Source organism: Schistocerca gregaria, chromosome X, assembly GCF_023897955.1.
Source record: "Schistocerca gregaria isolate iqSchGreg1 chromosome X, iqSchGreg1.2, whole genome shotgun sequence".
Classification (NCBI taxonomy): domain Eukaryota; kingdom Metazoa; phylum Arthropoda; class Insecta; order Orthoptera; family Acrididae; genus Schistocerca; species Schistocerca gregaria.
Window position 1 is genome coordinate 67,866,940 of NC_064931.1, and position 15,074 is coordinate 67,882,013.

Below are 15,074 nucleotides of genomic sequence, written 5' to 3' on the forward strand. Positions count from 1 at the left end.
GATGGGTTCGATGACGGTTTGGATGTACCGTGCACTATTCAGTGTCCCCTCGACGATCACCAGAGGTGTACGGCCAGTGTAGGAGATCGCTCCCCAGACCATGATGCCGGGTGTTGGCCCTGTGTGCCTCTGTCGTATGCAGTCCTGATTGTGGCGCTCACCTGCACGGCGCCAAACACGCATACGACCATCATCGGCACCAAGGCAGAAGCGACTCTCATCGCTGAAGACGACACGCCTCAATTAGTTCCTCCATTCACGCCTGTCGCGACACCACTGCAGGCGGGCTGCACGATGTTGGGGCGTGAGCGGAAGACGGCCTAACGGTGTGTGGGACCGTAGCCCAACTTTATGGAGACGGCTGCGAATGGTCCTCGCCGATACCCCAGGAGCAACAGTGTCCCTAATTTGCTGGGAAGTGGTGGTGCGGTCCCCTACGGCACTGCGTAGGATCCTACGGTCTTGGCGTGCATCCGTGCGTCGCTGCGGTCCGGTCCCAGGTCGACGGGCACGTGCACCTTCCGCCGATCACTGGCGACAACATCGATGTACTGTGGAGACCTCACGCCCCACGTCTTGAGCAATTCGGCGGTACGTCCACCCGGCCTCCCGCATGCCCACTATACGCCCTCGCTCAAAGTCCGTCAACTGCACATACGGTTCACGTCCACGCTGTCGCGGCATGCTACCAGTGTTAAAGACTGCGATGGAGCTCCGTATGCCACGGCAAACTGGCTGACACTGACGGCGGCGGTGATCAAATGCTGCGCAGCTAGCGCCATTTGACGGCCAACACCGCGGTTCCTGGTGTGTCCCTGTGCCGTGCGTGTGATCATTGCTTGTACAGCCCTCTCGCAGTGTCCGGAGCAAGTATGGTGGGTCTGACACACCGGTGTCAATGTGTTCTTTTTTCCTTTTCCAGGAGTGTATTATCTGCTAACACTCGCCATTCCATTCCCTGTCTTTCGGCGATAGTTCCACAAGCGCTTACTGCTATCTCTCCACACGCTCTTCCACTTCGATTGGCACTGAAACGTCCCCTTAGAAAAATTGTACAAGACTGGTCTATGTGAAACGTCCTCTTTGAAAAATTATTACATGACTGTGCTTAAACTGACACACAATATTTTTAGCGCAACGCAATCTGACTTTCAAAAATCCATACGAAAGAATGGCCCTGACTAACATTAACCTATACGTTTCACAAATCACTTACCTCACAAAAATCTTCGTTACTGAAGCTACTGCAATACAGCGAGCGCCACTACTGCCAGCTAAATAAAAGATTCAAACTACTGAAGGCACTAACTACTGATAGGCATAGTTAGCAAATGAAAGATTTTAATAGAGAACAAACAATGTATTTACCTCACTAGTCCTAATATATATAGCAGTTCATGACACCAATTCTTACAAATTTCAAAACTCCGCCATCTCTCTCCCCACGTCAACCACTGCTGGCGGCTCACCTCCAACTGCGCAACGCTACGCGCTGTTAGCATCCAGCTGCCGCTGCCCAACACTACAATGGCAGACAACAATGCAAATTAAACACACACTGCGCACAGCACAGCCAGTGATTTTTCATACCGAGCGCTAAGCGGCGTTACCAATAAGAAAACCTAAACAGCCTACTTACAGCACATTCTGATGTTACGCATCATGTACGTCACCAGTGACGTTTGTTTGCTTTGTTATCGGTTCTATTGCTCTCCATTCGTTTCTTTTTCTGATTCGAGACGTATTCCATAACTTCGTCATTCATATTTCTTCAACGTCCAGGCCCTGCTGTACCCATAGTGGCGTCAGAAGGAAAGAAGAGATATCAAGCTTTAACGTCCCGTCGACAACGACGTCATTAGAAACGGAACACAAGTTCGAGTTCATTCTAAGAGGGAAACGAAATCGGCTGTGCCCTTTCAAGGGAACCATCCCGCCATTTGCCTGGAGCGATTTAAGGAAATGACGGAAAACTTAAATCTGGATGGTCAGATGCGGATTTGAGCCGTCGTCCTTCCGAATGCAACTTCTGTGTAATAAAAAGTGCGGCACTTCACTCTGTAGCAGCGCCTGACAGAGCAGTTGCACATGTCATTGCTCCGGGTTGACTTTTTGCAATAGGCAATTTCACAGGGCGTCTAAAGTCACAGTTTTGCCTCAAGCGTTCAGTTGCATTCCATACGGAGCATGTGTGGGGTTCATTTTCATATAAGAGTGTATGTGCTCTTGTAAGTCTACTTCATCTATCTGATTGCCATTTAGCTTGCCATGCCAAATGTTTTCTAACCACACTTCTTCTCTGATATTGCAAGCTCTCCCGTATAAACTCAGAACTTGTTTGATCTTCACACAGATCAAAAGCTAAGACCTGTGTATATTATTGCTACTGTGCTAACAGAACCATCCCATGCTTAAATTTTAAGCTACAGTTGGTTCACGTGACTATTCAGTCACAAACTTTGTTATTTACACATTTTTCATATACACTGTTCACAGCATAGTCAATACCTATCACTTACTCAACGAGCAACTTTACATCGTTAACCACCAATTATCGAATAGCGAGAAGTGTAGGCCTTCCGGTGTTCCGTTTAAAACTACATTTCAGGGTTTCTCTCTTCAAGGAAGACATGTTACTTACAGTTCAGGTGATACTTCCGTGCAGCACAAACGACACTCGGCAGTAAACAAACGGTCCACCACACACAGACGCAACTTGCTGCGCACGCCAGGGCATCCAAATATGGATTTTTTGACAACATGGTTGTGGAGATGAAGCAGCGATTAGTATGATTAATCAATTATTCAAAAACAGGCTTAATCGCATTTATTATTATAACGGTTGGCGGTATAATAATAATAAATACGATTAAGACTATTTTTGAATAATTGATTGTCCAAATATGGATTGCGCAACAGCCCCGAAATAGATTCAGCTAATCCTTCGCTACGCTGTGGAGTTGCGGCTGTTTACTGTTTTCCCGCCAATACCGCCTCCTCGTAGATCCCATCATTCTCACGGGATGTCACTCCGAACGCAATTCAAATATAGAACAAATGAGGATACGTATATTACACACTTATCATTACTTAGCTGTGATAAATTTGTGAATCATTCTCTCAATGAAAAACTATGTCAAAATCCCTACAGTAGTTCCTAGGACTAGCCTGATCATACAGACACGCGAGAGGGGGCTTTAATCTGTATCTGTACTAATAACATAACTGTAAAACCATCGTGTGTTCACTGAAAATATTTTCCAAAAACTGATTGCAATTGATGTAGTGAGTCTAACAGAATACAATTTGTGAACAAATCATTGAGGATTTTCAGAAAATTAATGCGTGGTGTAATTACTGGCAGTTATCACGCAAAATTAGTAAGTATAACGTACTGCGCACAACAAGGGGGAAGTCCCCATTAATGTACGGGTACAAAATAAATGCCCAGTCCTTGGAAGCGGTAGCATCCGTCAAGTATCTGCGTGTGACTATTCGAAATGATCTCAAATGGAATGATCAGACTACACATGTAACGGGTACGGCAAACTCTAGATTGCGGTTTATTGGTAGAATCCTGAAGCGATGCAGTCCTTCAACAAAGGAAATAGCTTACAATACTTACTTCGTCCAGTCTTACAGTATTGTTCGTCTATATGGGACCCTTACCAGTTGGGTCTGATTCAAGAGATTGAGAAGGCCCAAAGAAGAGCGGCAAGATTCGTGACTGGTACATTTAGCCGTCGCGAGAGCGTTACAAATCTCATAGAAAGTTTGAAGTGGGACACACTTGCAGACAGACGGCGCGCTAAACGGAAGGGGCTGCTCACTAAATTCCGAAATCCGATCTTCACCGTGAATGTAGAGTATATGTTATTACCATCAACTTTCAAATCTCGCAATAATCACCATTCAAAGATAAGGGAAATTAGAGCTCGTACTGAGGCGTTCAGACACTCGTTTTCCCCTCGCGCGATCCGCGAGTTGAACAGGGTGGGGGAATATGACTTTGGTCCGAATTGTGCCCTCCGCCACACACCGCTTGGTGGCTAGCGGAGTATATATGTAGATGTAGATCATGTAGGACCCTCGTGAGCATCCAAAAGCGCCGCAATACGACGTGGCATGGACTCGACTACCGTCTGAAGTAGTGCTGGAGGAAACTGACACCATGGAGTGGAAATCTCTTCTGAACAGCACGTTGCAAGACATCCGAGATAAACTCAATAATGCTCATGTCTGGGGAGTTTGGTGGCCAGCGGAAGTGTTTAAACTCAGAAGAGTGTTCCTGGAGTAACTCTGTAGCACTTCTGGACGTGTGGGGTGTCGCATTGTCCTTCTGGAATTGCCCAAGTCCGTCGGAATGCACAATGAACATGAATGGATGCAGGTGATCAGGCAGGATTCTTACGTACTTGTCATCTGTCAGAGTCATATCTAGACGTATCCAGGATCCCATATCACTCCAACAGCTCACACCCCACACCATTACAGAGCCTCCACCAGCTTGAAGAGTCCTCTGCTGACATGCATGGTCCATGGACTCATGAGGTTGTCTTCGTACCCGTACACGCCAATCCGCTCGATAGAATTTGAAATGAGACTCGTCCGACTAGGCAACACGTTTCTAGTGATCAACAGTACAATGTCGCTGTTGACGGACCCAGGCTTCGAAAGCCCATGTCGATGATGTTTCGTTGAACGGTTCACACGCTGATACTTGTTGATGGCCCAGCATTGAAATCTGCGGCAATTTGCGGAAAGGTTGCACTTCTGTCACGCTGAATGATTCTCCTCAGTCGTCGTTGGTTCTGTTCTTGTAGGATCTTACTCTTGCCGCAGCGATTTTATCTTTTACTGGATTCCTGGTATGTACGGTATACTCGTTAAATAGTCGTACGGGAAAATCCCCACTTCGTCGCTACCTCGGAGATGCTGTGTCCCATCCCTCGTGCGCCGACAATAACACCACTTTCAAACTCCTTAAATCCAACTTTACTGGTTCTGGCAACTGCCACGATGCCACGAACAAAGTGCCGACCGATACAATCTCATATATGTTCTACCGCTGACATGGTGGCTTAATTTATAGGTCAGAAGGGCATAAGAAGAGGGGAAGCCGTAATTATTGCTCGCAACACGTAGAAAAACATTTTCCTGTCCCAGTATAATGCAGTGAAGGCATAGTATCCCGCTGGGCTCTGCAACACCCCTATTACTGATAGCATCCTTTATTCGGAACAGCGAGCATTTTGCATGATAATATTATATCATTACGTCAGGTGTTCTGTTACCTTGGGCAGCTAATCAGAGAACCGATTCGTGAAAAGAACGTATTAGATCTCCTGTTCACCGACAGGCGCTCGCTTTTCGACTCAGCGTAGAACAGGGAATCACTGCTCTTAACGCCGTTACAGCATCACTGAGTACGCCTGTAAATAAAACTATAAAGAAAGGTAGGTAGACATTCCTGCTTAGCAAAGGCGACAAGAAACTGGTTTCAGATTATTGAGCGGTCAACATGAAAATTTCATCTACAGCATTGATAATATTGAGCACCGATGAACAAACTTAAAGAGTGCTGTACATTACGCCTTAGACAAGTATGTGACGAGCAAAACTGTGAGGGTTGGGGAAGACGTGTTAGAAAGTTGCTACGAAAGCAATTACAGCGTCACTGCATATTTAAACGTAATCAAAGCTTTACAGACAAGTAAAAGTTGAACGAAGCCAAAAGTAGCTTAAGGAGAGCCATGTGTGAAGCGTTCAATGAATTTGAAAGTAAAATTCTAGCTACAGACTTGACGGAAAATTCAAAGAAGTTTTCGCCTCATGTTAAATAAGCAAAGTATCGAAGCCTTTTGTCCAAACACTCTGTGACCATAATGGCATCGAAAACGGAAGGTGACACAGAGAAAGCCCAAATCCTAATCATCTTTTTCTAAAACTGTTTCACTGAGGAAGACCGCTCTGTAGTCCTTCTTTAAACAGTGACACGAAAGTCAAAATGACAGATTCAGAAATAAGTGACCGTTGGATAGAAAGACAACTGAAATCGCTAAACAGAGGAAAGGCCACTGGGCCTGACGGGATACGCATACAATAGTACATAGAAAACGCGAAAAAATTAGCTCTTCTTCTAGTAGCTGTGTTCCATAGGTCACTGTAGGCGCAAAGCGTTCCCAATTATCGGAAAAAAGGGCAGGTGATTTCCGTTTTCAAAAAGGGTCGACGAATAGACGTAGGCGTTAAAAATTCTAGACGTATATCTCTTACGTCGGTCTTTTGTAGAATTTTGGAACATGTTCTATGCTCACTTGCTACAGCAGTTCTCGAGACCGAAATTTTCTCTGTAGGAAACAACATGGTTCAAAACACAACGACAGTGTGAAACCCAGCTGTTCTGTTTACCCGCAAGATCCAGAAAGCAGTAGCTACCAGGGCCCAGATTGATGCCGTCTTTCTTTACTTCCTAAAGTGTTCGATACAGTTCCGCATTCAGGCCTAACGAACAAAATACGCGTGTACGTAACATCAGACCAGCTTTGTGACTGTAAGGAAGAGTTTCTAGCAAACAGAACACAGCATGCCGTTCTCAACGCAGATACATTTTCAGACGTAAAAGTAGCTTCAGGCGTGTCCCAAGGAGTGTTATAACGTCATACTTTTCACAATACATGTAAATAAAGTTGTGGATAAGGTCTGAAGTTCCATGAGGCTCTTAGAGGACGATGCTGTTGTACACTGAGAAGTCGCAACTCTAGCAAATTTTAGAGAAATGGGGGAAGACCTCAAGAGGATCGGTGCTTTGTGCAAGAAGTGGTAGTTTACACTCAGTACAAGCAAATGTAACATGTTGCACATAAACAGTCAGAAAAACTCATCATTGTATGATTACACGATTGCACAACATCCACTAGAAGCAGTCACTCCCACAAAATATGTAGGAGTATGTATACGGTTCAGATGTCAGACCGAGATTCATTCCAAGAATCCTCTGGAATTGTTGTCCATCCACAAAGTAGGTAGCTTACTAGCTTACAGGACACTCGTTCGACCAATACTTGAGTACAGCTCGTCAATATGGAGTACTGATAGAGGAAATAGAGAAAATCCAAAGAAGAGCAGTGCGCTTTGTTACAAGATCATTTCATAAGCGCCAAAGCGTCACGCGACTGCTCAGCCGACTAGAGTGGCGAACGCTACAAGAGGAGTGCTCTGCATAACGGTGAGTTTTGCTGTTAAATTTACGAGAGCGTACGTTCCTAGAAGAGCCAACTAGTATATTGCTTCCTCCTACGTACATCTCGAAAAACAAAGTCCATGAATGTAAAATTAGAGAGAAATGAGCTCACAAGAATACTTTCCAACAACCGTTCTCCTCGAGAACCATTCCGGTCTGGAGCAGTAAAGAGAGGAAGTATCAGTGGTACACGAAGTACCCTCCGCCACACTGCGCAAGGTAGCTTTTTCTCCACATCGCTCACCCACGGAAAACGTCTGATCTTAGGAGGGTAGGACCGCTCGCCAACCACTATAAATGATGAAGTCTGGCACTGATTTGAAACAGCATGGAGTGACGGGTCCGTATCTATCATTCAAGCTCAGTTAAACTCGATGCCGAGACGGGTTAAAGCCGTTCTTCGTGCCAAAGTGCAAGCTCTTTCTACTAAACTTCACACTCTTTATATTTCCAATTCGTCTACAAATTTAATTGCATATTCTTCCTAGTATACTACATTCACACAACAATCCGTTCTACTAAGAAATTCATCAATGGAGTAGAGAGTTGGCTATAATTAAATCCTTTGGCCTGATCTTAAACTATACTGTATTAGTAACTAAACTTTTTACACTGAAGAGACGAAAGTCAAGGGATACTTCCTAATATCGTGTAGACCTCATTTTGCCCGGCGGCAGTGCAGCAGCTCGACGTGGCATTGACTCAACAAGTCGTTAAGACGTCCCCTGCAGAAATATTGAGCCATGCTGCCTCTGTAGCCGTCAATAGCTCCGATAGTTTTGCCAGTGCAGAACTTTGAACAGGATCTGACCTCTCGGTTACGTCCCATAAATGTTCGATGGCATTCATGGCGGGCGATCTGCGTTGCCAAATCATCCGCTCGAACTGCCCAGAATGTTCTCCAAACCAATCGTGATCCATTGTGACCCGGTGAATTCCCTAACGATTTCCGAAACAGAATGCCCCGTGCTTCTAGCTTCAGCTACCATCCCGCGTTCAAATTCTGTTTAGAATCATGTTGGGAACCTTTTCACACGAATCAAGTGAGTACAGATGAAAGTTCCACTTTTTTCCTTTATTTTTATTTCATCCCCCGACGCCACATAGGGGCGGGGCATGGGCTGTCAGCGGTAAAATACTCCGTTCTTCAGCCAACAGCGCTCATAAAAAGATAACAAAGGCGATAGAAAAATAAAATGTGAGGACTGTTACATTCTAAGTTAAAAAGATTAATACCCGACAGCTAAAAGGACGAAGAATATATAAAGTTTAAAAACACAGTTGCGATGAGATGAAATTCTTCTATGAAACAAGACTGCATCACTGCACTTTCACTTAACATCTGAAGGACCTGCACTGAGTGAAAAAGTATTCTGGGCGGAGAGAATTTGTTGCTGAGAGGATGAGAGGGGGGGGGGGGAGGAGTAATGAGATTGCAGCAGCCAAGTAGATCTGCTATTGCCAAACATTGCTTGGATACTGGTCACCCCATGTTATATAATAATATCGAGATATTGGCATGCACGTCCATCTATTGAGACAGTGTTATTAAGGAGGCAGTTGAGATTAAATTAGAGAGCAACCTCGTTAACAGGGATGGAGGTTTTTGTTTAAACTCTGTTTAGAATCCGGCTCTTTCCCCTGTAAAAAAAAAAAAAAAAAAAAAAAAAAACAGAGGGACAGAGTCAATGCTACCTCACCTGCGAGTTCGTAGTCTCACTATCGATATCTCTGGCTTTGGTCATCTTTGGTGGCACTAGTGTTCAGTGTGTGTGTGTCATCTTTGCTGTACCAGTTCGAGAACCGACGTCATAAATTTGCATGCACATCACCTGTCCGTTGTAGTTTGCCTTGAAAATGGCGGGGTGTTCTCCCGCCGAAATATCGGTGGTCGCTGAAAGTGTTACCTGGCTGAATTCCGATGTGGACGAGGAGGGGTGGGAATTTGATGAGATAGCAGATGATCCAGAGAGGAAGGTAAAAGGATTCAGAAAGAGGGACAGAGTACATGGCATTCGAGGATTTCATAGGATTTATAGAACTTTGGAGGGGTGGAGATCCATGCAACATCTGCATAACAAAGGATGGGGCAGATCAGGATTTTGTAGGTGTGGATAAATGTGGAGGGGTGTAATCTTCATGTTCTGCCTATTATTAGTTTTAGTCTATTGTGGGCCTTTTTTGAATGGTTGGTAGGTGGGTGTACCACGTTAGTTGCCGGTTGAGGGTTAGTCCGAGACATTATAGAGTGTTAGTTAGCTGGATAGGACGATAGTAAATGGTAAGGTAGAAGTCATGGAGGTGCCATTGGTCACACCAGGAGGTAAACTGATTGAGGTGAATTTTGAGGGATCATTGGGATTTCTGGAGTGTAGGGTAGAGGGAGAGGAAAGCAGTGTCATCAACACATTGAAGGAGGTGGACTGGTAGAGGTGATTTAAGCATATCAGCGGTGTAGAGGAGATAAAGGAGAGCGTACAGGACAGAACCTTTGGGCACTCCTGCAGTGGGATGAAGGGTACAGGAATTGATGCTGCTAATAGTGACAAAGGATGGGCGATTACATAGGAAGGATGTAATAAGGCGGACATAGGTAACTAGAAGTGCATATGTCTGGAGTTTGAAAAGGGGACGCGAATTCCATACGTGATCATAGGCTTTTTCTAGGTCGAGGAAGACAAAAATAGCGGTTTTACGGAAGTTGAGTTGGTGTGATAGGAGATGCAGGTGCAGGAGCCGGTCACGAGAGGAGAAACTGGGATGGAAGCAACACTGGTTAATGGGAAGAAGGTGGTGTTGGTTCAAGTGTTGATCGATGCATTAGGAGAGGATGGAATCGAAGACCTTGCTAAACACTGAGGTGAGGCAGATGGGGTGGTAGTATGGTAGTAGGAGGTATCAGTAGGAGGGTTTTGGGGTTTGAGGAAAAGTAGGATTTTGGAGGTTTTCCATTGTTGAGGATAGTGATGTGAAGGGTTGAAAGAATGATGAGAAAGGAGAGGGGTCATTCTTTGAGGTGTCGATAAGTATTGCAGCCATGACCGAGGGAAGTGTTGCGTTTTTTTGTCGAGTGCTTGTTTTATGTCATTTGCTGTAATTGGTGTATTTAATTTTGTATGTGGTATGATCTCCAAGTACAGGAAGCTGGAAGCCAGAGGTGGGATGACGGTATTAATGCATTCATGGACTGTAGCGATAAAAGAATCCTCAAAATGTGGATCATCAGGGATGGGAGAAGATGTTAGATAGATATGATGCAAATTGGTTAGCTTCGCTCAGGTTGTCTGTAAGGGATTGTTATCGTGGAGAAATGGGTAGGAAGGTGTGGGGATGTAGCTAATTAGTGGACAATATACTTTCCAGTACTTGATAGAGCTAAAGGTATGTGTAGCGTTGAGTTTGGTGTATGTCTGGTGCCAGACAGCTCCACCAATGGTGCTACCCACCATCTGTATATGTGCATATCGCTATCCCTTGACTTTCGTCACCTAAGTGTTTGTAAACGTGTCCCCACGGCTCCTTTACATAACAAAGTCCATCACTTTAAGTCTTTTAATGTGCTGAATAGTCTTTTGCATGTATGGGCCGACAGCCGCTGCAGATTCACATCTGTGAAAGTTGTTCCCATTACAACCACATTCATAAGTAACCTTTATTAAGCATACCATTATATGGTGCTAAAACAATACCTCTCATCCTAGTGCAGGTCCTTCAGTTTTTAAGTGAAAGTGCAGTGCTTCGGTGTTTTTATCAGATAAATTTCACCTCTCTGTGACCTGTTTTTAAAATGTATATACTTCCATATTTTAACTGCCTATCTTCGATTCTTATTTTAAAATAGAAAAAAAATTTGACTATATTTCTAATCGTAATTTTTTAAATTGACTTGGCTGAAGAGCAGGGAACTGTACCTCTATCAGCCCACCCCCAACCATATGGGGCGAGGGGGATGAAATAACAAGGAAACAATGGTGCCAAAAAACTTTGCGCTAACCTTCGACCAGCAACTAACGTGGACACCTCACCTACTAAACATCCAACAGAAAACCCACGATAGACTAAAGCTACTAACTGGCCGAACATAGGGACTATAGCACTCCACTGTCTTCACATGTACAACTCCCTGAGCCACCGCGTTCTTTTCTATACAAATGTTGCACCGATATCGGGCCCTTACAAGTTCTATAAGTCCCTCCACATCATCTAACGCCATGCTTTCCGCCACACTTTCTGTATCCGTTTACTTCCCCCCACGAGGATCTTTCACCAACTCATTAAATTCCCACCTCTCCCCACTCACATAGAACACCTCTGAAAAACCTACACCATGTGCAAACTCAACTCCAACAATTATCTTGTGTCCGCTCTACTTCTCAGTTCAAGTGCGCTGCCACGCCTCTCCTTACATATCCCACCAATCCTCCACTTGCACACGAACTATATACTCACTAAAAAATTACAACACTTTTCCCTCTCCTGGACTATGAACTCAGCCCTAAAAAATACCCATCCTACCGAATAGGAATCCACCCCACCCTATCCACCCCCACCCAAAGTCTCCATTCTCCTTTTCTCCCTCTACTACACCTTTTGCTTTTCCCCATCCCTGTTGCCTCCCACCCACTTTCTTCTCAAATGTATGGATCCCAATACCTGCTTCCCCTCTCTCCTGGTCCCCCACAGCAACCCTAGTCTCGTCACCACCTCTTGGCCAGTCCTCCGTTCTTGTCACCACCACTCTCCTATCTCCGTGCGTACCCACCCTTCATTTCATCTATAATCTACTGTCCCATGGCAAGTCCTTTTCCTATTTTAGTGAAAGCTACAAAGCTCTGTTTTTAAAGGTCAGTGTATCTTCTACTGTGTTCAGTGTTTTTCAAGTGTTTTATCAAGCATTTAGTGTTCTTCAAGTGTTTCTCAGATCTTTTTAACTTTGGTGTCTGTCCACCTTTATATCACAGTTTTTAAACAATTCATCAAGAGAGTATTATATTAACGTCAACTTTTTAAATAATTTTTATTTTAGAGGAAATAGAGATTTTTTGCTTTTTCAGAGATAAAGATTAGTTCATAGTTGAACTATCTATCGTTGTTATGCGTTTTCAATTTCTTTTACTGTTCTAATTCTTTATTCATACTTCTACTGATCTGAGATGGTAATTACTCTGTTAAGTAGGCAATTTACCACACTTAACTTCCCTCTATGTGAGAAATTGTAGTCCCCAACAATGAATAATTGAATACCGTTACATATAAATGGAATAATACTTTAAACAATTTGGGTTATATGACAAAAAATAAATGTTTTATTTCTCAATTTCAGACGACTTCTTTGAAGTGATTCATAGAATCAGAGCACGTGTCGAGATTTATTCCACACTTTTAATAGTTTGATGTCTGTATTAACCAGCTTTTGCGCTACATGGTGCTTTTCTTTTGTGTAGAAAGTATGTTGCTTCCAGGAATAATGAATGTTGATAAACCAATAAGTTGCCGATATAAACAACGCGTTTCGATGTTCTTGCTGTGGAGACAACTCCTGCTAGCAAATTTTGGAATATCACTGTAAAGTACCAGTTCAATGATTCAATTAAGTTATCAATATCCGAATTTGTAAATCTACATTTATGTAACGTGTGTAAAAATTAAACCATCGCCAACTACATTACAGAATGGCGCAGGACATATATTTAACGTAGTAGCAGCAATTATCACTCATTTATCAACAATATTAAGTTTGGGAAAGCATGAAGCCAAAGCTAAGAAAACGATGAGGGAAACTCTGAAAGAAAGCTTGTGGACTTCTTGTACATGAAGCTAGTGAATCTATGAAGTGAAATTTATAAGTATTTAGGGAATCGTTAAAGAAAAGTTAACGTAAGACTAGACGGTTTAAACAGCAGAAATTATTGCACATGTAGCAAAGTGTTGTTGAGCTGAATATACCAACTATTTCTTAACTGCTGTTTTTGTGGGGAGGGTTTATGTTCTTAAGTTTGTAATAATGAGTTTCATACAAATTTTGAAGCAAATATCGGCTTTTCCATTATTATTTTACATATATAAATTATTCTTCGTTAAAATGGTGTCATTTGTTGCAGGTTATGGACATGTGACACCGCTTTCCAAAGGTGGAAAGGTATTCTGCATGATATACGCAATGCTGGGAATCCCCCTGACTCTGGTGCTGCTGACAGCCTTGGTGGAAAGATTGATGGTTCCAACAACAGTGCTGCTGCAGACCCTGAACTCACGCCTTGGCCATCTGTATCAGCCCTTCAACATCCGTCTGCTGCACCTTGCTATTGTTGTCACGGTGCTCGTAGCATTTTTCATGATGCTGCCTGCTTCAGTTTTTGCAGCACTTGAGCCAGAGTGGGACTTCCTGGATTCTCTGTATTACTGCTTTATATCACTCACAACTGTGGGCCTTGGTGACTACATTCCAGGAGATTCTCCAAATCAGGCATACAGACCACTGTATAAGGTTGCAACCACAGGTAAGAAACTGAATGAAACATTCTAATAGTCACAGTAGACAAACTCTGCTTCTGTACTTCTGATTGTCGCTGTATTAGAATTAATGCTGTTAGCCTCACTGATTCACTCGTCTACCAGGACGAAGCTACTCTAATTTTATGTGAACACATTAGTTACTATAAGAGAAAGACGTTAAGATAAGAACAGTTTTTATGTGTATCTAGTCACAATCATGTAAAAATATTTGCTCAATGCAAACATTAACCAGATGCACATAGTCGAACATATAGTCACCAGCGGAGAAATGCTCCTATCGTAGCTCAAAAGAAGTGAATGTGCTCCTGTTTATTAAAAGACTTTAACTGAAAAGTGGGGTTCCAGCTGCTTCATTCTACCTTCCCCAGCGCCTTTAAACTTTTCTCAAAAGTTTTGGCATGCAAACATACTCGCTCTCCTTTTAACATTCAACTCACGTCTCATTCATACAATCTCCCTGAACTATAATTCGCTCACACCCACGAGCCCAGCACTGTAAGTCGCTCATACCCATCCACTCCCACTTGTTCATTCTCACTCACTTATTCAGCCCAAGTCATTATCATTGTCTCTTTGTGCTTCGGTAACTGACACTGTCCCCTGTCTCACAGCCATAGTCTCCTTCGTACTGTCCTACTAATATTGTCTCCTCTCACTGTCACTCTCTCCCTCTTCCTATCTCTTATTGCAACTATGCCATTCATATCATCCCACTGATGCCGTCCCTTCTCGCAATCAGTATCTCTGTCTTCCTCGTTGTCATTATCAATACTCTGTCTCTCATTATCAGTGGCTCTCACCTACTTTCCCCTTCTCTTTATTCATCTCCCATTAGTACTGTTTCCTTCACTCATTTCCTAACACTGTTCTGTCACTGTCAACTATGTTCCACTGTCACTGTGTCCCTCTCTTTCTGTCTCACTGCCATTGTCTCCTTCGCTCTTTCTATACCACAGCAACTGTCTGCTGCCTTCCAGTATTTCTTATTTTTCTGTCTTTTTCCCGCTGCTACTGTTTCCTTCTCTCCAGCCTAAAAAATCGCGAATACATTCGCATGCCAAAATTTTTCGGAAAATTTTTAAAGGCGCTGAGGAAGGTAGAACGGGGCAGCTGGTACGCCACTTTTCAGTCAGAATCTTCCAATAAACGGCAGCATATTCGTCCTTTTTGTGCTCCGATAGGAGCATTTTTCCGCTGGTTTCCGTCTTTTGTTGGTAAAGCAGGGCACGTCACTCATGTCAAAAGCAATTTATGGGTTAGTAAAATTTTGGTAGTTTACTTAGGTGAAATTGAAATAACCCAAAGGCTATATAGT

At 43.5% G+C, this 15,074-nt stretch overlaps 1 protein-coding gene across 2 annotated transcripts in view; it reads left to right on the forward strand.

Moving 5' to 3' along the window:
• Positions 1 to 15,074, forward strand: part of LOC126298684 (potassium channel subfamily K member 1-like) — a 505,323-nt gene that overhangs the window by 474,074 nt on the left and 16,175 nt on the right. For both annotated transcript variants that reach the window (XM_049990121.1, XM_049990120.1), the window contains exon 3: positions 13,345 to 13,743. In XM_049990121.1, coding sequence (XP_049846078.1) covers positions 13,345 to 13,743 — 399 coding nt within the window. The remainder of the gene's footprint in view (positions 1 to 13,344; positions 13,744 to 15,074) is intronic.